The 27,214-nt window shown below is 36.7% G+C and overlaps 1 protein-coding gene across 3 annotated transcripts in view; it reads right to left on the bottom strand.

Moving 5' to 3' along the window:
* Positions 1-11,113: 11,113 nt before the first annotated feature.
* Positions 11,114-27,214, bottom strand: part of Stpg2 (sperm tail PG-rich repeat containing 2) — a 430,378-nt gene continuing 414,277 nt past the window's right edge. For all 3 annotated transcript variants that reach the window (XR_004119858.1, XM_031375660.1, XM_031375661.1), the window contains 2 exons: positions 15,642-15,791; positions 11,114-11,347 (listed from right to left, as the gene is read on the bottom strand). Coding sequence is in view for 2 of the 3 variants with exons in the window: in XM_031375660.1 (XP_031231520.1) it covers positions 15,657-15,791 (135 nt within the window). In the remaining variant the exon portion in view is untranslated. The remainder of the gene's footprint in view (positions 11,348-15,641; positions 15,792-27,214) is intronic.

The following is a 27,214-nucleotide window of genomic DNA, read 5'->3' as shown; positions in this document are numbered from 1 at the left end:
ACTGCATACATCTTGGGCTCAGCAACAATCATTCCTCTATTCAAATCTGAAGCTCAAATCATACCTTAATGATAGATTAGAGGTGACTGTATCCCTTTATCTGTCCCTCCTCCCAGTGGCTACACTGATTAAATCTTCTTTAGTTGTCTTTCACCAATGCTCTCTCTTTAATTGACTTAACTGGGACAGGTGGCTGAGCCTCCTCTGTTGGGACTCCCTAAGCCAGGACTCCTGCCTTAAAACTCCAGGAACATAATGAGCTGTGAAGGACAAATGCAATATTGTTCCTGATCCTAAGCTTTGAAGCCAAATTCAGAAAGAACTTTCTAGAAAACACGCAGAATTTAGTTTACATTTTAAAGGGATGAAACTTGAAAATTAGCTCCTTTAGCAATTATGTGAGATAGAAAGATGGATTGCAGATCTAATAGTTTGAATTTTCTAGGAGTTTTTAAGATATCCGTGTACATTTTCGGTTATTTTAAAAATTCTGACAGGCACAGTGGGAAGGGAAATGCTATGTTCTTTCATACCCTCTAGCACACTGGCTAAAAATGGTGCCCCAGTGGTCAGACAGAGTTAATTCATATCCCAGATGTCGTACTCTCTCCCTAGGAGTAGATTGCTTATTGGCCTGACAAGGTCATTCTTCATTTTAACCATTACCATAACATTTTATATTGTCAAGCACTACATGGTTTTGCAGTCCTTAAAATCCCCCAATGAAGGAAAGGAGATGACAAACACAATTATGTCTGATTTACAGACCAGGGAACTGGGACTCAAACAAGAGACAAAGCCATCATGGTAAAGGCCATCCCAGAAGGCAAGGCTACGGTCTCTGTTTATCATGTGAAGTACAGGAGTAGGCCTAAGGGATATCAGCTATGCATACAGATTCTTACATTCTTTGGAACTTTAGCTCCCCACCCAAGCTGAATCTTGGCAGCAACCATCTGTCAATGACCGAAGGTACAAGGAAAGCAAGGCACAAATTTATATCCCATGTGTTGAAATTTTAGGTACTCAAGATTAGGGTTGCACGAAGAAATAAAATGTAATGTATGATAACTTGGAATTGGCTATCCGAAATGGTAGCAGAGAACTCAGGACATTCTTTACTATTTACTTGGCCTTGACAGCAAATTGTTAAAACAATCAAAACAAAGGTCGGAATTACCTATTATTTAGTATAATTTCATCTAAATAGTATATGGACATGAAAATACCACAGTTGCTAACTTGTTACTAATGTGAAGTTCAGCCTGTGACTTAGCACTCCAACAAGGGCATTTTACCTTCTCTAGCAGTGTATAACACCAGCATTTGTCTAGATACCAATTGTCAAAACAATGCTAGACTTTCTGTCGTGTTTGAAGGGAGTACATTCTGATTCCTGCCCACAGCCTAAGATCCCATCTCCTAGAAAGTGATAAAAATTTAAAATGAAGTGTCTGAGAAAACCCTTCAGAGTAAGTCAACATTTGATTCACAACTGGCACTCAAGCCGTGGGCTATAGGTCAGATGTGGGGCTGAATTTCATACTTCTAAGTTTGAATGTTGAACATTTCATGTCTATTTTAAGTCAAATCCAAACATGCAGACAGCCAAAGGAGACGTGATTTTATGTAATTTACTGTTTACTTGAAATGTTCTAACCCATTTTCCCCCTGCCAATCAGAGACCTGGGGTTGCCCTGATGTTCCATTGATTCTAAAATCAATGACTGTACTCTGGTGTTTAAAAGTATGATTGCTCTTTCAAAGCAAGCTGCACAGGAGAGGTGGTCCTTTTGAGTTTGATCAATTTTTACCACAATGAAGCAGAAGAGCTGAGAATCAATATGATGAGCTAATTATAATGAAGTTGCTGGGGCTCTGCTCTCGTAAAGATGCACAGACTGAATTTAGAGTATGGTGGCCCGAAAAGAGTGGGGATAAATGCTGGAAACCTATGGAGTGTGATGTATACCAGCCTTGTTCCAACAAACACACTTTAATGAAAAGAACACAAGTTAGAGTTTTATTCTCTCACCCAGGTCGTTTCCTTCAGTACATTACAGAACTCCTGGCTTAGTGAAATCACATAGACTGTGATAAGGAAAGTTACTTTCTGACGGCAGATGCAATTGATATTATGCCTCCTTCCACAGAATAACCAGATATGAGTCCCCAGATACCAGCACTCTTCAACTTTAAGACAGAATCTTGCCTATCATAAATAGAAGTTGTTGTATGAAAGAGAAACTAAACTTCTTTGGAATCCAAATGATCCCTTCATTGGCAGGACTTGCTTGCATTGAACATTTTTACTGAGATAAAATCTCTCTTTTTAAAAATATACAGGTAAGTGGAAATTAGTCTATTTTTAGGAAGTTTTCAGAGAAGGGGAGAGGGTAATAGAGAGAGAGGTTTGTGAGGGTGGGACTGGGACACAATGAAGGTGGGGGACTGTGATCGAGATGTAAATGGAATCGATTAATTCATTAAAAATAAGTATAGGGGGCTTCAATGTGTTTTGTTCAGAAGTATTTTAGCATTATCAATACCTTCCCCAATCCCCTCTCTACTCTACCTTTTACTCCAGTATACCGATATAAACTTTCTTGTTCCATTATTCCTTTAAACACGGTACTCTAGTTCATTATGACTCCCCTCTAAAAACTCTCTCTATGGCCCCTTAGTGATTTCCAGACTTCAGTGGTTATTCTAAGCCAAACACACATAACTTAAAAGTCAATGCTAACAGCCACGCATGTTAGGAAATATAATAGTACTTGTCTTTTTGGGTTTGAGTTATGCCACACAGAATGATTGTTTCCAGCTCCATCCACCAGTCTAATAATTTTATTTTTCTTAGTATGTGAATAATATCCCATTTTTAAGTATACCACATTTGTATTGTATATTAATAAAATAATGGACATCCAGGCTTATTTCAATTTCATGAGTGTTGTGTATAGAACAGTAATGAATGTGGATGAGTAGATGTTTCTAGGTATGGAGTCCTTCAGATATATATACACTCAAGAGTAACACAGCTGGATCATGTGTGTTTTTAGCGTTTTGAGGAACATCCACACCAGCTTGATAGTGGCTGCAAGATCTTGTACTCTCAGAAGCACTAAGGATGTGCTCCCCTATGCCCACATACACGCTATCAGTTATTGACTACAGTATGTTTGTTTAACCTTAGCTGTCTGATTGGGGTGAGATAAAGTTGTAAAGTCATTTTAAGTTCAGTTTCCTGGTTGACTAAGGATATTGAACAGGTTTTAAATGGCTCTCAACCCTTGTGCTTCAACTTCAGAGACCTGTTTACTGCCATGTCACAATCTTTATGATTTTTTAATTATTTTTTGATATAATATACTTATATCATTCTCCCCTTCCCTTTCATTCCTCCAATCCCCCATGCACCCCAGACCCTAGCTGTCTTTCAAATAATGATGTCTTAATTGTTTTAAAGTGTGGGTGTTTATTCCTAAATGTATAAATACAACCTGCTCAGTCTGGATTATCTTACTCTATACTATGTTACTATTCAGTTACTATGCGTTTTTCTGGCGACTACTTGGAACTGGATAACCAGTTGATGTGCTTTTCCCTGACTAAGCTCTTCACATTCTTTAAAGCCTGCAGGTCTTTGTCCAGGGTTGAGATCTCGTGATCTTTCCCCATTCTACATTAGTGTGTCTATTGGTGCAGCACTTGTTCATATCATCTTTAGGCGGGCATGCTGTGAGATTTCACAGGTATAGCTTCTCTGACATTTCTAGTAGACAGATTTTCATATCAATCTCCCTGTTCCTCTGGTTCTTATTATCTTTCTGCCTCCTCTCGTACAATTATCCTAGAGCCTTAGGTTCCAGAGCTGTATTGTAGATGTATCATGTAAAACTGGGCTCTGAAGCTCATTTTTATAGGTTGGGGTTTTCTGTAATCATCTGTATGCTGCAAAAAGAAGCGTTCTTTCTAGTCAAAGCCCCCCTCCCTGTCCCTATCCCTCTTTCCTGTCACTTAAGCCTACCATCCCCTTCTCTGTTATTCCTCCCCGATCTACTGCGGTGCTATCTCTTCACTTCCTAATTCTCTGCAGTTACTCCTGATTATTTATTAGCATCTGGAGATTTGCATTGAATATTTTTACTGAGATAAAATTTCTCTTTTTAAAAATATACAGGTAAGTAGAATTTAGTATATTTTTAGGAAGTTTTCAGAGAAGGGGAGTGGGTAATAGAGAGAGACGTTTGTGAGGGTAGGACTGGGAGAAGAGGAAGGTGGGGGCTGTGATCAAGATGTAAATGGAATTGATTAATTCATTAGAAATAAGTGTAGGGGCTTCAATGTGTTTTGTTCAGAAGTATTTGTTCATAGTATGGAGCTATGTCTCTCAGAAAGAATATGTGGTCTTTGTCTTTCTGGTCTAGTTACCTCATTCAGTGTAATCTTTTCTAGGTCCATCAATTTTCCTAAAAATGCCATGCTTTCTTTTTTCTTTACAAATGAATAGTATTCCGTAATATACGTGTCCCACAGTTTCATTCTTCTGCTCAAGGGCATTTAGGTTATTTCCACTTCCTGGCTATTGTGAATGAGTTGCCAGTGAACATTATTGAGCAAGCATCTGTGGAGGGGAATGTCAAGTCCTTTGGGCATATGCTAAGCAAGGTACAGCTGGATCACATAGTACATTCATTTTTAGGTTTTTTGTTTCTTGTTTTTTGAGAATTCTCCACATTCATGTCCAGAGTGGCTGCATCAATTAGCATTCCTAGCAACAGAGCACCAGTGAATGAAGTTTACTCTTTCTTCAAGTCCTTGCCAGCATTTGTTGCTAGTTGTTTTGTTGACCTTTGCCATTTTGATTGGGGAAGAGGAAAACTCAAGGTTCTTTTAATTTGCATTTCCCAGATGGCTAAGTATGTTGAATTTTTTTTTTGATGTTGAATATTTTTAAAACTATCCTTCAGCCATTTGTAGTTCATCTTTTTGTATATCTGTTTAATTCCATACCCCAGTTTTAACTGAGCTGCTTTCCTTATGTTGAAATTTGTAATTTTTGTATATTTCAGGTAGTAGCCCCGTGTTGGAAGGACTGCAGGTAGAGATCCTTTCACATGGTGCAGGCTGCCTCTGGCATTGAACGGTGATGTCCTTTGCGGTGCGGGGCTTCTTCAACCTAAGACATTCCATTTCCCTTTTGTCTGGTTGTAAGATTACTTGTCCACCACATCTAAGTTTCTCTTCACTTATATTTTAGTGCTGTACCAAGAATCCAGTGCTAAATCCAAGATTAGGACGAATTTTCCCTTAGGGTTATATAGTTTCAGTGGTTACATATAAGTCTTTTTGTTCAATTGTGACTTAAGGTTCATATTTAATATGAATAAACGGCCCCATCTAGTTATTTTGTATGAGAACTTCCAAATCATTTGTTAAAGAAAGTATTTTTTCTGATTAAATGGTCTGGGACTTTCATAAAAGGAAGCTGACCAGAGATATATTCATTTATGCCTGTATTCTCGATTATATTCCATCAATCTAGATATCTTTCCTTTTGTCACTACAGCACTGGTTTTACTATTACAGCTTTGTAATATTGCAAACTGGTAAAACCACTCTGGAAATGAATCTGGAGATTCCTCAGAAAATTGGAAATAGATCTACCTGAAGATCTAGCTATGACAGTCTTGGGCATATCCCCAAAAGATGTCCCACCATGCCACATGCATGTGTTCCATTATGTTCATAGCAGCCTTATTTATGATAGCCAGAAGCTGGAAACAACCAAGATGTCCCACAACAGAAGAATGGATACAGAAAATGTGGTTCATTTACCCAATGGAGTACTACTCAGCTATTAAGAATGAGGACAGCCTTAGTTTTGCAGGCAAATGACTGGAACTAGAAAATATCATCCTGAGTAAGATAACTCAGACCCAAAAGGACCTGCATAGTATGTACTTACTAATAAATGGATATTAGTTTAAAAAAAAAAGTACAAAATACCCAAAATACCTAGGATATAATCCACAGAACTCAAAAACTTTAACAAGCTGAAGGGCCCAAGTGAGGACGCCTCAATCCCACTTGGGAGGGAGAAGAAAGCAATCACAGGAGGTGGGATGGAGGGACCTTGGTGTGTGGTATTCTGCAGCTCTGCCCCGTTGCGGGTTCCGGAAGCGAAAGAAAGCTGTGACAGGCCCAGAGCTTAGACCACCGCCTGTGGCATGAATCACCGGTGGTGGCCCCTGAGATCAAACGCGGACCTTGCAGCTTGAACATCAAAGGAACTGAAACTATTTGAAACTCAGGCGTTCCTGCCTAGAACTATATTGAAGGGTGTTGTGTGTGCAGACTGGGGTGCTATTTGCCTGTTTTCATGTCTATGCTAAAAACCAAGAATTGTTTTGGTTTCGATTCTGCCTGTGCCATATAAACCCAGTTCTCGATAGTAAAGGAGACACACCTCTCTCGATGCAGCTACCTGGCGTGTGTCTTTTCTTTCTCTCATACCCGCTTGCGTTCACAGGTACCCAAAAATCTCCAGTCCAAGAAGCACCCAACAGAAGTGAGGGTCCGCCAGCCAGACCTACTACATTGGTGGGAAAGAGAACAGGAGAGGTGGGCCTCCCCAGGGAAGAGCATATCAATTGGTTGTTCAGTGCCAGTCAGTCCTAAAAACATGCATACAAGTAACATTATATGGACTCAATAGGATATATTCAGGAATATATATATATATATACACATATATATATATGTATACATATGTTCTATTTCCATTTCTGACACACATATATATGTATATATATGTGTGTGTATATTTATCACACACACATATATAAATATATATAAAATGTATATACATATATAAACACATAGAACCATACAACAAAAATTAATTCAAAAAAGAAGCTATGAATTTGTAGGACAGCAAAGAGAGGTATATAGGAGGATTTGGAGGGAAGAAAGAAAAGGGAGAAAATTCAGAACAAAGATATGAGTAAATAAATACATAAATCACTATTAATAGCTCATATGGAGAATTTTTATAATTAATAGTCATAGATAGTATTGGACAGAGAATTAAGTTCAAATTATTCAAATGGAGAAGTCAAAGGAACTAAGCACAAATTTACTTTGAATAATGTCATTTGTTGCTTAATAAATTTTGAAATGCTTCTCCTCTATGTACACATTTACTTTATTGCTACTAGATAAAATGAAAAATATTAATAAAATCAAAAATAGGCACAAAAATGGAAAAACAGAAAAAGAAAAGGAAATAAATTCTGTGATCAATTTATAGTTCACCTGCAGTTTGTTTCTATTTCCATTTCTGACATTAGTTTATAAAACTGTCATAGTATTACATATGGATTTCGGTTGACTTTAAATCACTCACATTGCTTTCTTATTTCCCAAAGTATACTTTAATATCCAATAACATGAGGGCTTATTTTCCAAAACTCTGAAGGAAAAAATGTTCACGGTCTCTCTCCAGGCTTCAGGTGGATGTGTGACAAGCTTTAATGTTCAGCCTCAGCTACGCCACTATCCTCTTTGACTTCGTTGCCATATGCCCTGTGCATGTTCCCATAGCCAGAGCTGTACTTTTTATAAGAACAGAGTTACACTGAGTTTAGCTCCACACTGATTACAAGCATTCTCCATCATACAGGCTGCTTGATGATCAATTCTTACAACACCTTAATTGCTTACTCAATAGAGAATGTGCCTAAGGGTAGGGCTCCAGAGATGCTATTCCCTCCAAGAATTTAACTTTCAGAGTTAAGCTCCACTTTCAAAAATCTCATAGTTCATGTTATTCCTGTGTTATTTCTCTCAGGCATTATTTCCTTATGTCTCATATGAACTGTGAAATCTATTTTTTAACTATATATTTTTCAGAAAATTCAGGCAATTCTATATATTTGAAATGTGTTCTATAATTTAGAGCATCATGAAAACTGTTTTTTTAAAAAAATGTAAGCTTCAAATTTTGTAGAAAGATTTTCATTGTCATCTGAATTCTTTTTTTATAACATATTCTGTGACACGCAAAGCTGTTAAGCTTCTATGATAGAGACCTACTGATGACCGTGCTGAATGATTTATGTTCTGGCCATAAAACACATATACAGGTGATTAAATAATTTGCTTAGGATTTCATGTCTAAGATTTGAGAACAAATTCTTCTCTCTGATGCCTGATAGTTTTGAGGTATTTTCTGCAGCTCACTTTAGTTCAGTTTATTCAATTCAATACAAGAGTAGTTTTTCATTGAGGGGTTATGCTGTTTTATTGTTTTGTTGTTTTAATCATTAGTGATTAGTCTTAGATACATTAATGAGGATGTTTTGCAACAGATTGTCTTGAATTAGAATTGGAACATCTCCAAAGTACTTGAATTTTTTGAAATTAAATTGACTTTCAAATACATGGATAACTCAATTACTATCTATATAATTTCTGTAGCTCTTTATCAAATCTCAAAGTGTCAATAATCCTTCTGAAATATGAGCAGCAGCTTAAATCATTCTGTGACTAATTGGTGTTTAAAAATATTATTTGTAAGAGAGCATCTACCAAGCTTTTGAGATTTAATATGTAAACTTGTAATATGGATGTGATGAACATGAATCTGACAGGGCATGAGCCAAAGTAACACAAGAAAACTGAATTTTGAGAACAACTGGGAGAAAGGGAGAACACTGTAAATGCCTGAAAACCAAATACTAAGGAGAGATACAAAAGCATTGTAAAGGGAAAACAAACAAACATAAAAACAATAACAAATTCTAACCATAATTCCCTCTTCCAATGGGATCCTCCCTAATTCTGCCAGGGAAAAAGTAAGTTGAACAATATCACCAATGCCAATCATAGTAGCAGGCATGGAGCTTAACTGCTGGAGAACTCTGTGGTCCCACAGTGCATCCATTGTGGGGGCCTGCCTGGTGAGTTTCCTAACTTCTTTGGTACCTAGGAACCTACTTCATCTATTTCATCCTATAGAAGCCAAACCTCTGCAAATGGTTCTTATATTGCTACCTATTTTTTTAGGTGCTAGCAGCTGGGCCCTGGTGGAAACTAAGCCATGCTTTGCTTTGCCCTTGTTCAGTATCTTGTAGTTTTAGGTCCAGCAGGTTTGTTAGCCACAAGCTTAAGTCCTACCCACACTTGCCCCTTCTGTAGTTCCAGAGCTATCATTATTAGTGTCGTGGGCAACTTGTGACTTATTATGAAGGTTCTAGATAAAATTTCGTTTACATGTTTGGGCTTGGTAACTGGCATTTTAACAGTTAGCATTACTGATATTTTTCTCAAGGGACTTGGGAAGAGATAACAACTTCACACATTGAAATTTTAGTAGCTACTGGACATAACCAAATGTCATCAAATGTTTATTACACTGAAAATAGAGATTTACATGTATGGAACCCCACATTCATGACAATATTTATGACTAACATCATTTCCTTCTGTATTCTAGATAAATGATACACTTGAAGATACTGTCAGCATTGAGGAAAATGAAGAAATAATATCAAAACCAAACTTAGGTTTTCCTCTATTTCAAAGCTGAAAAGCACTCAGTCCATTGATGTCCTATATCCCACCTAACAGCAGAACTGTTTTCCCACAAAAACTACTCCATAAAATTGGGGAAAAATGACCATCAAAGCATAAGACTACACCACTGGCTGAAGGAAGCACCCATGAAAGGAAGCGTGGCTTCTTTAAAGGAGAATAACAGTAATTCTCCAGCAGTAGATTTCAAATGGCAATTCTCCAAAGGGAACTCAAAATAAAGATTCTAAAGAAATTCTCTTGAGATGCCAAGGGGGCAGATAGGCAATACAAATAAGTGTTAAAAATACTGTCAAATATGAACCCAAAATTCAGCAAAGAGATGTATGTATGCTGAAATGTCAGAACTTTAGAGACAAGTTTACAATCAGTGTGATAACATTTGTTCTTGTCTTGTAAGAAGAACTAGAACAAAGAATAGCATTCCAGAAACTGACAAGTCTTTTGAGCTAATCGAGCCAGATAAAACAAAAGAAGAAAAGAAAGGAAGAGAAGGGATGGGATGAGATTTAAAACACTAAAAACAAAAAACAAATCAAAGAAAAAAAAACCAAAACATTTGAGTTGGAATAACACTAACAATTTTCCCATTACTATAATTTCAGAAAGTTAAGAAAACAGGAATTAAAAATTCACATGAAATGACACCTAGAGATTTTAGAATGTTTTGGAGATATGGATATGTATACATAAGCAAATGAAAGGAACAAAACCAAGTAGACTTACCCCAAATGGATGATCGTTGATGCATGCTGTCCTCAAAGTTGTGAGAGAAGACGGAATTAGAAACATGAAAAATCCTGTGTCAAGCTACATATAATGAAATTCCCACTAGATTTTCAGCATAGTTCTCGACAGAAAGCCCACAGGTCAACATCAAGTGGCTGAGATCCTACTAGCCTTGGCGACCGATGGCATTCAGCAGAACCAGCCTTCAAAACTGAAGTCAAAAATACTTTTTCAAATAAACATAAATTTAGAAAATTCATTACCTCCAGATCAACTATATGAGAAATACCTGTTGAGTACTAGGAATCAAAAATGATAATCACTATCACAAAAGCACTTGTTGCAACATGTGCAGAATGGCCATGAGCTAACACATAAAGATTTCATATTCTACTGCTACAGAAAAACAAATGAATACCCATCTTCACAAGCAATAGGCCATGGACAAGGGATTGTGACAATTTAAGTACTTTTCTTTGTTTTCCTACTTGCTCATAACTAACCCAAAATAGTGAATATTCTTTCGTGGTTCTTTTCACTTTATATTTTTTGATTTTCAGAGAAATGGAAATAAGAAAATTATCCAGATGGGCAGCACATACACACAGTAATAGGCAGCACTTGCTTTACTTTCGCATGTTTGGTGTCTAGAGCATGACTGCATTCTTTGGTGAGAGAGAGATTCTAAAGTTAAAAAAGAAAAGCTTTCATTGGATGTCTTTGTTTAACCCTGTATCTTGTATGGAGGCATCAAAAGTATGTGTTTACAAAGAATGCAATGGAGAATATGAATATATAGATTTATTTATATATGTATATATATCTTCTGTAAAAGAGAAATTTGATAGAAAAATAGATTTAAATGTGCTACAGCCACAGCCTTTCCTGTCTGTAGAGGTCAGAGTGGACACTGTGTTCTTAGAGCAGTTGCTGAAGGATGTCACCACGACCGAAGTTCATCTCTGACAGAACACTGCCACTTTGCCTTGGCTTATGCGATGTTACCTTTGGGCTGTATCTGGGAGGAGAGAAAAACTGTTTCAGTAAGTTGTGACTCCATTGTATATATGTCCACCTAACTCAAAATATGCTTTCTGCTTGCTTCTTTTTATCTCAAACAAGGAGCCAGTGTAGCAGTTCAGCTGAACATCCTAATTGTGGAATACATTTTAAAATGTGCTTCCTTATGTAAAAATAATTGACTAAGAATCTTCAAGTCGTCCCCACCAACATAGCCTTTGGGTTGTACCAATGGTCTGCTGGAGACTGGGGCTTCATAAAAATGAATATGAGAGTGTGATTTGAACCTGCAAACCATATGGATGTTGTATCACAAGAGTAGCACATCTAACAAGACAAACCTGAGAGCCAAGAGGAAATCACCAGTAAATATGCTCTTACTTTCTTTATGGTATAACATAATGCACTGGTTTTTAGGAGGGGCAAATGGCCTGGGAGCAGAGTTCTTTCACAGTGCTACAGCAACAATAAGCACAGTGCAGTTACTTAGGTAATCTGCTTGGAGCATGAACGAAGCTCCATTAGGATTCATCTGTGGAGAAATGCTAGCCTTTTTCTAAGCTCCGTGTCTGTGAGATTACACATGACAAATGGTGCTTTGATACCTTCTATGGCAAGGAACCCTTGAATACCTGACTTGATACAGAGAAAACTGGGAGTATGAGAGTTTGCTCTCCCCCTCTTATCATCTGATGTGACTTGTCAAACCAAGAGGTTCTAACTTTCAACCACAGGTCACTGCTCTGCGTATCTCACTTTCTCCCCTGTTACACACACTTTGGTTGTATTGGTGTCAGCATGTGGACATATTAGCTCACTCATCTCCTTGAGAGTTAGTGTAGTAGGTCAGGCAAGCATTAATCTCCTCTCTAATTGTGTCCTAATTAAGCACGTGCTTTGCTTTTTCCCAGAAATTTAAGTAAAGATGGAGACTCCAAGTGGCATTATATTTACTGAAGTGTAAAATACTCCTACATGGAAATCTGCCAGGCTTTTCTGAAGGTTTGCACTGACATGTCTAAACATGGAGAAGATGGGAAGGGGTCCTCCTGTTCATTTGTAATGGTGAATTTAACTAATGAGTAGAAATGTTAACTTAAAGAGAATAGATCCTTGCAGAAGACTGGGAGACTGTGAGTTTATAAGATTCCCTTTTTTTCAGTTGTAAATGTCTATTGATGATACAAGGTTTTGGGAATTATTGATACATAAAAGAGAAATCACTAAAGAATTATGATAATAAGAAATTTTATATATGGCAATGAGCAATATATTATAGTTAAAGTATCTGAAAAATCATATTGCTAAGAACTTTTTTTGTCTAAATACACATCAAGGAAGGAGGCCACAGAGATAGCCAGAAGAACTTGGAAGCTGAGGAGAAAGATAAGCGTCATGTAACCCAAGGCAAGCCTTGTGTTCCCTGTGAAGGAGTCAATAGGGCAATGCTGAGGAGATAAGAATTCACTCTGAGAGGCTCCATCCAGCAGCTGATTCAGACAGACACAGACACCCACAGCCAAACAGTGGATGGAGCTTGGGGACTCTTATTAAAGAATAGGAGGAAGGATTGCTGGCCCCAAAGGGAATAGGAAGACCAACAGAGTCAATTAACATGGCCCTTGGGACTTTGAGACTGAACCTCCAACCAAAGAACATACACGGGCTGGACCTAGGCTTCCCCTCACCTGCACATATGCAGCACATGTGCAGCTTGGTCTTCATGTGGGTTCCAAACAATTGGGCCAGCGGCTATGCCAAAAGTTGTTGCCTGTATGTAGGACATGTTCTTCTAGCTGGGCTGCCTTGTCTGGCCTCAGTGGGACAGGATGACTTAGTCTGCCAGAGTGACCAGGGATACCCAGGAGAGTTCCCACCCACTCAGACGAGAATGGGAAGGGGATGGAGGAAGGATTGTGGGAGGAGGTGACCTGTAGTGGGCAATGAGTGGGATGTAAGGTGAATACGTAAAAAGTAAATAACTTTAAAAAGGAGAGAAATCAGTCACAAAGTGGGTAAGAGTCTAGGCTCAGATTCTCCCATTCTCAGGGTCCTACAGGCAGAACGTGAAGAGAGGGAAGAATACATGGGAACCCCATACTGTTCTACTCTCTAATGGAAGATATTTGTCAAAACCCATGTGCATGTGTCCAACAGATCAAAAAGAAGCATTAAGAATGACAGCTAAGGATCTCAGCAGTGGCATGGGGTCTAACCACTGCACAAGAGGGAGGAAAATAGAAGAGAGGCATGGTGAACCACTGACCGCTCCTGAGGTGACAGAGGGTTAGTGCCTGAGAAGTGAGTGATGAGAGCTCCAACTCCTGACATGTGAGGAAGCCATGTTCTAAAGAGGCTGGTACCAGCTGCGTGCACATCCCTGTACAGGCGTCTCTGCCTTGGAGAAACATGTACGTCAGAACATCAACTATGTGGTAAGTTTTCATAAGCAACATTGATATGAACAAACTGTTAGCCATGTTTGTCAGTTATACTTAAGAGACTGAAACCAGAAGGCAGACAGTTCTGATAAGCAGAGCCAAGTCTCAATCGGAGTCGGGCTGCCTTCTATGGTTCACACAGGCTACCTTCTATGGTTCATACATTACGGAGAGTGAAATGCTCAATGCCAACAAGACAAAGCTTATACAAAGTAATCAAAGGGAAGTTGTGGAGTCTGAATAAAAACATAGTTTAAACTAAGAACAGTACATGTATTTATCTTCAAGTTAGCTGATGGTAGGCTGACCAGCTAAAGGAAGAAGTCCTTAACAAAACAGAGAATAAAATGTAAATAAAATAGTTACAATGCTTATGAGAACATGTGGGATTCATTAAACATAGGACTAAAATGCTTGTCACCAGATTATAAAGTTAGGGTGAGAAAGGATATAGAACAGCAATATTTCAAAATATAATAGGCTATAATTTTTATGACTAATAAAAAAACCACCAAATTACACCATGCTGAATATTAGCAAACATCAAAGAACATTGGGGAAGATGCTGAAGGCAAGAAAATGTAGGAACATGGAGTCTACGTGTGGGCTGTTGTTTTGTTTTGTTCTCTTCTGATACTCTGAAAGCAGATAAAAGACACAATCTTCAAAGCAAAAACAGCTCATTAGGAGACTAAGATAGATACTGGCAATTTTGATATGCAGAAAGAAAATATTTTCCAAGCTAGATTTTTTAATTTACCAAAAACATTTTTCAAAACTTAAAATAAAACAAGGACATTACTTTTCTATACAAAATATTTATGTGGTCACTCATGTAAAATGTGGATATTTCAATCTAGATCGTCACTAGCCAATAGAACTATAGTTTTGGTCCCAGATACTTTTATACTTACTGCAAAAAAAGTGAAGAAATAAAAAACAGAATATTTTATTTAGCTTAAGATGTCGGAAATATTTTCCACCACATACTGTAAAATACTATTACTTGGATATTCTTAACCTTCATAAATATAAATATCAGAGTTATTTATATTTGATCTCAGTGATACTAATAAAGAATTTGATTTGTTTCTCTAATAGTCTGTGATGTATCAGAATTCGTAGGTTTAGATGATTACTAATTTGATAAATAACTTGTTTGTTTAGAATCTAGTTCTGTAATAATTAATATAAAAATGCTCAAGCCCTGAAGTACAATGCCTTTTAATGGTATAAACACTGAAATGGGAAAGAATCGTTAGATACAGCACCATCAATCTGTTTAAGTCCTATCCTACATTACAAAATAGCTAATCAGAGCCTAAGCTATCATCATAGTCGTTATGAGGCATTCAGTGGTTAGCTTACAGCTAGTAAGCTCTCTGTTAATGCTTTACAAGAGAATATCTATTGTTTGTCTAAATGTAAACAGAGGTACAATTTACCCAGAAGATATTCACTCTGCTATGTCATACAATCCCAAAATATCTGGCTCAAGCACAATATGAATTTATTATAATTTATTACAAAACAATTTAATTTTTGTATTGGAAAACTAGTTAATTAATATTCCATAAATTAAAAAAAAAGATTTCATAACTCAATCACATTAAGGTAACACCTTTGTCTTGCATTAAAAACAAAAAGAAAAACAGAGTATTAAAACCAGAGTAGCAGTCTAATGCAGAAGCACAAAGCTGATTTTCCCCTATGGTCTCTTAATGACTGCTGATGCAATAAACCAGGCTAATACCTTGAGGGAAGTCAAGGGTCTGACCAAGACATCTATGCTGCAGTGAACATGCATGTTACATACATGTCTCTCCATGACTACTTGCCCAGCATACTTACCCATTAGAAATACTGTCATTTCTCTTTTTGAAATTTTTGTGTGTTTTTTTGTGATGGACATCCGGTATGTTCTCTATTAGGAGAGGATGAACACGGTAGAGTGACATTGTATGTTCTCTTCAGAAGAGAATGTCTTAAAAATGGACTGAGCTGTGGACAAAAAAGAAACAACTTATTTAAGTATATTATCTATATGCCTTAAAGAAGTAATTTTAGATAAATGAACAAAGATCTCATCAATACAAATTAACTCACTATATCATTCATTAATATACAATTTAGATTATTATCTATAAATGTTCTTTAACATGTAAAAAAGTTATTAGTCATGACCTTAACTAAATTTTACTTAATATTCTTGCCAAAATTGTATTTGTATATTATATATACTATAATTATAGTATTTACTATACATATGTTATATACTATATATTATAGTATAAAATATATTTATACTATATAATGTATTATAGACTATAATTCCAGTATATAATATATATTATATATTAAAATATACTATAATAACAATATATAATATATGTAGTATATGTCTGTACATGTGTGTGTGTGTAATACTATTTCAGTATTGTGAACGTAAGCTAGCAAGATATAAGCCATTTACCTTGCCTATGCAATATATCAATGAAAACATTGAGAAAAAAAGTTTGAAGCAACTTTACAAGTGACTAAATACTAAAATTAATGCTACATTCATTCACCCAATATTATCTAAGTGTAATTTTGAAGACATTTGTAAAATCGGGATAGTGAAATCATACATTGGGATGGTAAAATCATAAGTCATAGCTCTATGGTACCGCTGTCAGTATTACATATAATCGCATATGTGAGCAGAGCAAGCCTAGCACGCGGTGGTAACATGCGGTGATAATGTAGCCTGGCAACACCTCCTTCCTGACTATGCTGCCCTCCTGATGGGGGCCACACTGTAGGATTTATGGACGAGCTGGGAACTGAGAACAGCAGTTTAAGAAAACAAGTTGAGAGTTCTGCGTTCTAGGGCTTACAGTTTTCCATATGGGGCTGAGTGTGATAAGACAGTTGCAGGCTTACAATCAGCTTCAAAAAGGAGGATAATTAGCAATTAGCAATGTGTCTTCCAGACGATTGTCCCTTATTTGTGAGCTTTAAGTTCCTCATGTTTGAAATGGTGTCGGAGCTGGTTTAATTTAGATTGCTTTATATTTGATAGACAAATCAACACTTAGTCAATATGAAGTAGTCCTTATCAACTCCCTCCTATCTTCCACGTTTCTTCCCTATAACTAGCCCAACTTTTAAGCTATTACCCTACCACTCTGTAATGGCTCTGCTTACTTACTCTAGAGCAGGTTCTCAACCTTGCTAGTGTGGCAACCCTTTTATATGTTGTGATTACCTCCCACTATAACAACTATTTTTGTTGCTACTTTATACCTCGAATTTTGCTACTGCTGTGAAGTATAGTGAGCATATCTGTGTTCTCTCATGGTCTTAGGCAACCCTGTATAAGGATTGTTTGACTCCCAAAAGTGTCGAGACTCAAATGTTGAGAATGCCTGCTCTAGAGGCTTCTCCCCACATCTGTGGGTGAATCCTAAATAGGATGGTGCTGTGGTGAATGAATTAGAAGTGTGCATTAAAGTAACAGCATTTTGCATCATATGACAAAGCTACATTTCCAAAATGGGAATATTAAAAGGGCACAAGTGTCTGAATGAGCAGTTTTGTATTAATAAACAGTAAATGATGACATATCATCTAGACATCGTGTACTGATAAAAATTAAAACATCTAAATGTTTTAAAAGTATAACCATAAAACATTAGTGGTTGCTTTGTGTAGAGTTTTATTTCAGAAAATCATCTTGATTATAAAAATTAGATAACTGCTTCAAACAAGACAGTGAATATTATTCCAAAAGTCTAAGAAGAACTCTGCACAATAGTGTTTACATCTACTAAAACAAGGAAATAAAATGCTGCTTTAATTACTTTACTGCATTGGAGTGTGTGGCTCCAAACCATGTAACATTGAAGTATATGTGTACACTGTGGGACTTGAACTCACTAGAAAGCTAAACCAACAACACACTAAAGCACAGCAATAGATTCATGGAACACAGCCCACACCACCAGCCACCCAATACAGTGGGGGACTAAGAGCCTCTGGAGTTATACCACAAGGAAGCCAGAGAGAAATGACATTAGTGATGCTGCCATGATGCAGGTGCTGTGATAACCAGGGAGAGCCATCAACAATTTGACACTGAGCGACTAAGTTGAAGTGATGTGGAAGACCACACCTAACCTTAAATTCTAACCCACTGAGAAGACTTCAAATTCACAACTCTGTTCGTCCTCACTCACATGCAAGCAGGAGAAGTGGAAAGCCTGTCACCCTTACTAGAGACTGGGAAACAGTCAATTTGCATTTCTATCATTTTATGCCTGAAGATAGCACTGGATGTGACATATGCCTTTGGTGTATTTGAGCTTCCGAAAAATCATGTGGACACTGGTTTTTAGAACCCCAAAATTATTCTGAAAGGACATTCCTGCAGCAAAGATGAGCCTAATGTCGACTTAAGAGTTTTATAATATGCATCATAATTTGGCTTACAAAACTAATTTAAAATTAATCTGAACTAAGAACAATTTATATATGTTGTTTCCTTTAAATGATGATGAATGTACTTAAGTCATGAATTACAGTTGAGGGATAATCAATCCACTTTTAAAAGCTATGTTTCTGTCTCAAATACTTAATGAAATAAATTTAAATATGTTCTAATTTTCCATTGGTTATAGCTTTCAGTAAAGTTATAAATAAAATGATATATATTCACTATATGCCATAAAATATATTATCTAAATCATTTTCATCACAAGGGGTTATTAGCACATATTTATTCATATGCTTGCTTGGATTAAAAGTATATATTTTCTTCTCCAGAATAATGAATGCCTTTCCAAATAACAGTAAGACATGTTTTTTTTCTTAAATGCATTACTTTGTTCCATGTGAGAAAAGAAAATGATAGGGTTGCTACCTTTTGTTGTATATATATGTTGAGAGATAGAATACTGAAACTATTAACAAATAACTTCAAAAAAGTCACAGCCCAGAAATTCTAAGATCAAAACCTGTTTCAAAGAAAAGGTGGTTAGAGGAATATAGTGACTAATGGTTTACTCTGGATGTGAGATATTAATAAAACAGTTAGGGAGATTAGCGTATGATCTATATCACAGATACTAGCACAGTGACGATGTGAGAAGCCCTGCTTTTTAATCACTGCTTTGTAGTTTAGGGAAAGAATACCTTCATTGCAAGGAGATAAATTTTGATGTACTTAAAAGTGAAAGACTATGATACATTATAGATCTAATAATGTCATAAAATGGTTTATAACAATGTATATCTATTTGTGTGTGAGGGAGAATTAAAAGGAGGCATAGTAGGGAAGTTTAAAACATATTTCATACAAGAATTAAAGTATTAACCTTTGGATGTTTTTCAAAATACATTCAACAATGTGTAAATCTATTTTTTTTAATTTTACATGTTTGGGAGTTTTCTACACATCACAATGTGCCCAGCACTCTCTGAGGCCAGAATAAGGAGAGTAGGACCCACTGTAACTGGAGTTACAACTGGTTTGGGGCCATGGATGATGGGTGCTGGGGACTGAACCTGGGTCCTATGGAAGAACAAGTACTTTAAACCACTGGACCATCTCTCTAGCCTCACAACATGCAATGTTACAGTGAAGCATCTACTCTGCATCTCTAGCATTCAACTACTCTTTAGCTGCAGTTGTTAAAATCTGTCTTCCTCTAGAAATGGAAGTTCTGGACTAGAACTGCTGGCTCAGCAGTTAAGAGGACAGGCTATGGAGAACAATGTGTCATTCTTTAGGTGAGCCAAGGAGTCTGTGACTCAGGGAACAATGCAGCCATGGTGCTGAAAGATTTAAGAACCAGAATACTAGGGAGTCTTCCATAAAACTGTAACTCTTACAAATGGTGGCATAAACAAGACTGGACAACAGCAAAATTGATGGGCATAGTAACATGAAAGAGAACATTTTTGTAGAGTCCCACAAGTAGACAAAGATTGCAGGCAACTGAAGACCACTGGGAGAAGGGGAATTAGTCTGTCCAAGGAGTGAGCCCCTTATTGGTTGTCCAATGTAGAGTGGTCACCCCTGAAGCCATAAATACACAGTCAGTGAAGATGGACTCAGCGGTTTGTATTTACGTTTGTGCATACACATGCAGATGCACACACATATGTATATAGAAAGGTTATCAGCTCGTAAATGGGATGGACAAGGGAGGAGCTGGAGTGAGAGTACCCGGGAGGGGCTGGGCTTTCATGCTCAGAATTCTTTCCAAGCCCCCTCCATACATGGTATGCATATGCTAGTCTAGCAATGAACTAACTCCAGACACAGCAACATCTGCTTTCATGTTACACAATTCCAAACTTTGGAGAATTTTGCAAGTTTTAAAATAGGTATTATTGAGCTAATTTATGGTCCTTCTAATCATCTAATCTAGCTCTATCAACTCTACCCAATGCTCTCACAGTACTTTTTTTCATCTTTTCTCTCAGTATCATTATATAATATGGTCTTAAATATTCACTCTTTCAAACAACTCTAGGGTACTATAAAGCAACATGTGCAATATCGGGGCATACTTCTGAGTCAGGAAAACAAAACCTGAATTATCCTTTGCAGAGAATTTTCAGCATATTAATAGGAGGAAACCTAATCCTGTCTCCTGTTTTATCAACTCTTACACACTGCGTCATTTTCCCATCCATGTGCAACTGTATTCCTGCATTCTGTCTCTTCAGATGCAGAAATGCTTACTCTGAAAACCCCATGAAAGGTTTCAATATTGCCCACACCCAGTTTGTTCCAGCCTCCCATGGATGTCTCTGCGTCTCACCTGCTTGCACAGATTGCATCTTGTTGTGTCCTGTATAACTCCTTATCTATTTCAGAAGCTGTTTTTCTCCATTCTTTGTGCAGTACTAGGAACTATCTGACATTAAAACATACACAGTTCTTACTTTGTTTTGATTTGGTTTACATTCTGAGATCATTAGGTCAATGTCTGTTTCTAGAAAAATCCTCTGCTAAAATTATATTGTGTTTTACTTTTCTATCCACTCCCCATTTTAGATTGCTGCTACACAGACTTAACTATCACAAACTACTCCTGTATTATTTGAGTCAATGTTCATTTTAAAGTAATATATATGTACATATATGTGTGCGTATATATGTATATATATATATGCAATATGATTTTCAGAAGAGTACTTCTATAGAAGCGTACTTGACTAGGCTCAAGAGTAAGAACACTGCCAGTTCTCCAACCATCCCTATGTCTATACCCAAGCTCATCCCTTCCATCTACCTCACATCTTCACTAGATGTAGCTACGGAGAGGATCTTTGTTTGTTTCTGGCTTCACTCATTCACATTAGGCTTGGGATATAGATCCTTGTGGTTAAGTATTCTCATTTCTTCCATGTACTCATTTTATAAACACACTAAAGTAAAGCACTTTATAAACTTTCTGATGACCACTATAGATAGTTTCTAGTTTCAGCTATAAAAATTAGTGCTACCTGTCCATCAATGGACATGTCTGCTAATACATGACAATGTACATGTCTGTTACGTACCCAGCAGAGTAGTTACCAGGTCAAATATCTGCACATTTAGTTTTACAAAACAGCCCAAGGAGTTTCTGCAGTTATCTAGGAATTTCATGAGTTCCTACCCTTGTCCCAATGTTCTGTGTCTTTGTTCCCATTTCATTCTTGTACTTTGGCTATGGTAATGGAAATCAAATGCTATGACAGTGCCATGAATGGAATGTTTGTGTGTCCCCAAAGCTGACATTCAACAACTTATGCCCCAGTGTGTTGGTCTAAAGTGGTTCTTTAATAACTAGGTACTTGGTTTTAGAGGCAGCTCTCATGAGAGAGAGATTGGTGCTCTCATATGACAAAGAGGCAGGTAGCTAGCTTTCTGCTCTGTAAGGATGCAAAACCTGGGAAGTCATATGCAAGCCTGAGAGAGTTCTTACCAAAGCCCAACCACACGGCAGCCTGATTTGGAATTCCAGCTTTAAAAAATTTAGGAGCAAATTTATTTTGTTTGTAAGCCAATCAACTTATACTATTATGTTAAAACATACCAAATTATCAAAAGCAATATAGGTTAATTTATTATATTTAACTTTACTGCCTATGTTTATATATATATATATATATATACACATAAATATATACACATACATATACACATACATACATATAACTACACATACACATATACACACATACAGATATATACATATATACACACATTTATACATAGACATATATATACATACATGTACATATATACATACATATACATGTGTATATAGTATATGTGTATGTATTCATATGTATATATGTATATATACATAATATGATAAACAATATATAATTATATAATGCATATTAATGTATGTACCCATGATAGATGATGGTAACTGTCAACTTGACAGAATCTAGCATCACATGGGATATAAGCCACTGGACATGCCGGTGGGAGTCATTATGACTACATTAATTAAGAAAGGAAGACCTGGCCACTGTTTTTAGCATCCATTCTCTGGTTTAGTTCCTGGCCTGTATAAGTGGACAAATGAAGTGAGCACCAATATGGATTCATCACTTTTTGCTTCTTTAATGAAGATGAAATGTGACCAGCTGCTCCAGGCTCTGGCTGCCTTCACTTCCCAATAAACCCTTCCCTCCTTAAATGCTTCTGTAGGGGCACTTTATCACACTAATAGGCAAAGACTCTTAGAGACTTTCTTATATTCATTTTTTCAGAAATTGTACTGAATTTACTGTTCATACTTAGATATACAACACATCTAGAACTGTTTCTGTTTGTGACATAAGGTATCGGTTCCCCTCCCCCCCCCCAAGAAAGGCTCTTGTATATGGTATGGAAACAATACCTGCTAATAAAAAAAACTGATGGCCTATTAGCAAAAGGCAGGGAGTAGAAAGAGGGAGTTCTGGAAGAGAGATTGGAACTCTGGGAGATGAGCAGACATGGGAGGATTCTCCAGCAGGACGCCAAGGAAGTTAGACATGTGAAACTGAGGGGAGGTTACCAGCTATGTAGCAGATAGAGAAGTTTAAATGGATTAAATAAGTTATGAGTTAGTCGGTGGAGAAACACTTAACAAAAGGCCATAAATCAGCCTCCCAGTCATTATTCAGGAATTGGTACATAGGTGGAGAAGCCCAAGGTTACAAAAGGCCAACTGGATGAGCATTATTTCTCAACGAGATCAACTTCCCTGGTATAATGTACTATCGCCAAATCTCTAAGGTTAATATTTGTTAAATACACTCTTCCAATTGTTTACTCCATGTCAGTTATTACAAAGTGAGTTCTAGATAGGACCCCAAGACAAGCTCATGTTAATTCTTAGAAAGAAAGCATTGGTTTGCATCTATTCCTCTATGTTCATAGCAGCCTTATTTGTGATAGCAAGAAGCTGAAAAGAACCCAGATGTCCCACGACAGAAGAATGGATACAGAAAATGTGGTTCATTTACGCAATGGAATACTACTCAGCTATTAAGAATGAGGACATCCTGAGTTTTTCAGGCCCAACACTTTAAATCTTTATAAGTAGCAGCCATATCCAATCTGCAGCACAAGGCCATTGGAATCACTGTCTGGTGCTAATGCTTCAGTAAGTTTACACAGACTTTCCCTGCAGATAGTTGACTCATACTAGAACTAACGCCTATCAGTTTTGTTTATTAATATTTAGTTATTTCCTAATTATTATTCCCAATGATGTCTTTACAGTTTTGTTGTAGTGGCTGCTTTATTTTTGTGTTTTTTAGCATCAGTGACAGAACATATGCACAATGCAAAAACTAGTCAATTCCTTCAAAAACATACTTTAGCAGTGTTCAAAATGATACTACACTTATATACATCTCACTTCAATATTTACTTAATTTTACTAGCATTATTTTCATGAATTTTCTTTTAAGATAGATTACTGACACAGATGTTAGAGCAATTCAGACTATGAATTTAAGCTGTTCAATTCACATTGTTTTTTATCTTTTGTGTCTTACCATTGACAATTCCCAGTCAAGTTCTTGCTCACTTTACTGGAACTCAGAAATAACAGGTTCATTTGAAGAATACACCTTAATTTCTGGTAACAGGGTAAATCTTTTCAACTAACTCTTGACAGGTTACTTAGGAAGCATTCTCATTAGAGACACACTCTACATATTTAAAGTCATTCACTGCCTCATAATTTTTGTGTAGGTCTGGGAACTGAGTCTCCTTTTCCATCACTGGGAATAAGCAATTCTTAAGAAGAGTTGGCTCATAGCAAGTGATCTCTGATTCGTTCCTTCTGTCTATTATCATGATTAGTGTAAGGGGAAGAAGGATATGTGCACACTAAGGTATGAATGTAGAGGTCACAGGACTACTTTGTGGAGTCATTCTCTTTTTCTATATTTTATATTCAGTTTGAAGTTAAACCCAGATTTTCAAGTAAGCATGACAAGTGATTTTTACCCACTGAGCTATTTCACTGACTCTCTCTGCTGCTACATTTGTTAATAAAATTGTTCTGTTTCTTTCTAAAATGTTAAGTGTCATGATTTTTCATGCAAAAGTTGTAATTTATAGATAGGTAAATTGACTACATTTTTCTTTTGTGGGATTCTTCCACTTGTAGTTATTAACATATTATTCACATCTACCTGGACTTAATACATTTATCCAAAAATGAATATAAACACAGTAAAACTGTTAGATTGGGGCTTCAGAGATGTCTCACTGGTTAAGAGTACTTCCTGCTCTACCAGTGGACCCAAGTTCAGCTCCTAGCATATCTATCACATGGCTCACACCACATGGCACTCCAGATACAAGGGAGCCAACACACTCTGCTATCTTCCAAGAGCACCTTCAACCCTGATTCCACATACTACCTACCTCCTCCTTCTCTCTCTTCCCCCCTCGCTAGCCTTGCTCTCTCTCTCCCAAACACACACACACTCACAACTAGGTAAGTAAAATAAACATTAGTACAAACCAAGTTAATTGAAATTAAAAAGAATGAAATTAGTATAAGAAATTAAGCAGGTGATCAACTTTCATGTTTTCTCGGATGTAGTACATTATGCATTCAAGGAGGAGATGTGATTATATATAAGTTCAGAAATAACTATGAAGTTCTAAAGATATTTGCAGTAGACTTTTTTGGTACGAATGCTAGTGTAGTCAAAACTCACAAATGTGTAAAAAAAATAGTTAACATTTTAGTGACATTTTTTAAAAGTTCACTGCATTCAAACGAAATACTGTAGCTGAGAAGTGGAAAATGACTAAGTTATCTCCAGCACATAAGAAAGGTCGCGAGGAGTGCCTACCCACTGAATCCACCCAGCTGCTGGCCAAGCCATTCCAGAGAGAGCTTTGACATTATTACAGGTGGAGGAGATAAGCCAGGTTCATTGATTATATTCAGAACTTAATACTATTATTACTCTTTGGTTTTCATGGCAACTATTAGAGATTTTCCATTTCCTAAGTTAAAATGTTAAAAGTATACATTTTTTACCGATGGTTTTAATGTTTCAAATATCAAAGTCTTAATTGTAAAATCTTAATTATACATTAGCATAATCAAAGGCTCTCATTTTACTCACATTTTAAAAATGAAAAACATCATGTTTCAGTACTAATGGCAAAGTACAAGAGAATAAGCAGATAACTTCTCAAAGGAAGTGTTCAAGTTTAAAATAAATTACATGTATAATGAGTTCAAGGATTCATTTTATATTCATACAGTATTCATATTATATGAACCAAAAGTATATTAATAATAAAGTGATTTTAAAAACTTATTAAAACGAGGCCAGTTCTTTAGATGATTATACTATAATGGAGTTTGGGGGAAATGAAAAAGCAAGCACATAGGTTATAAAGTTTAGACATTTGTTGACTGGGTCAGGAGATACATGTAAATCCTGGTGTACTAACGTTAAATAGTTAGATTGTGAGGAGGGAACACTGCCAAGAAATACAGATGAAATGAAAGTCATCTCGCAGTCTGAATGGAAATATGTCTAATAGTCATTAAGATTGCTTTGCAATTCCTTTAAAGAGGCAATTCCATATACTGCCATGAGAATGGATTTTCTAGGAAGCAGGACATCTATCAGACATCTATATAAAGTATTATAGACCATAATCTTTCTAGTCTATTTAGAAATGCTAAATCATCTATAAAAGATCAGAATGGAAATGGCCATTGAGATGCTTGCATTATTTTACAGCATATCCTCTAAAAAGTGAATCCTATGGCTAAGTTATAAATAAAACTAGTCATGGACTTCACTTATAACTAATAAAGACTAAAACATACTTCTACTCCAATAGTTCACAAGGTTCTGAGACATTACTTTGAGACTAAAATCTTGGTGTCAGACATTCTTTAAATTTCACAATTCTTTAATGTCTGTGAGAATGGAAAAATGCATATTAAATTTATGAATTTTCGAGTGTGATAATGCCAAGTTATTTCTTCGGAATCCAAAAACTCATGGTTAAGTAATTTAAGTTTGTTCCTTCATTGTTAATTAGTCAGGAGTAAGAACTTTTCTACTCTGATTCATTGGAAGGAAAAGTCCCATTTAGGCACTTTCTGACTCAGTTGCTAAGGATGAGTGCGCCCTGTGAGCCTCACTCTTCTTTAGTGGTTCATCCCATCTATTTTACATTCAGTAAATATCTCTTTCTTGGGCTTTTGATCTTTGTACAAGGTAAGATCCTGATAATGGTTTAAAAAATCAACTTCTCTGTATACGGTTGGTTGTTAGAAACATAGTCACTTTTTCATTTTTTTCCCTCTGTCTTCTAAGCACTATAGAAGAACTGATCCAGTATCTAAAACACACCAAATGTGAGGCAAGTGGACTGGGCCACTAGACAAAAAAACTGATGAGGTTGAAGCATGTTCAAAAACCCTGGTAGATCTCATAATTGAGAATGGCACAAATTGGAACCAGCTCCCTGCCGGGCTCTCCTTGTGCTGGAACTCTTAGCCATGGCACCCCATCCAGATGTCCCACAATCGAAGAATGGATACAGAAAATGTGGTTCATTTACACAATGGAATACTACTCAGCTTTTAAGAGCAAGGACATCATGAGTTTGAAGGTAAATGGATGGAACTAGAAAATATCATCCTGAGTGAGGTAACTCAGACCCAAAAGGATATGCATGGGGCTTACCATGACTGTCCTCCAAAAGGCCCAACAAGCAGCTGAGTCAGATGCAGATATTTATACCAAACCAACAGAAAGAAGCTGGTGACCCCTGTGGCTGAATTAGGGAAAAGCTGGAAGAAGCTGAGGAGGAGGGCGGCCATATAGGAAGACCAGAATCTCAACTGACCTAGAGCCCAGGATCTCTCAGACCCTGAGCCACCAAC

Source organism: Mastomys coucha, unplaced genomic scaffold, assembly GCF_008632895.1.
Source record: "Mastomys coucha isolate ucsf_1 unplaced genomic scaffold, UCSF_Mcou_1 pScaffold16, whole genome shotgun sequence".
Lineage (NCBI taxonomy): Eukaryota > Metazoa > Chordata > Mammalia > Rodentia > Muridae > Mastomys > Mastomys coucha.
The sequence above is the reverse complement of the archived record's forward strand: the minus strand, read 5'-3'. Positions and strand labels throughout refer to the sequence as shown.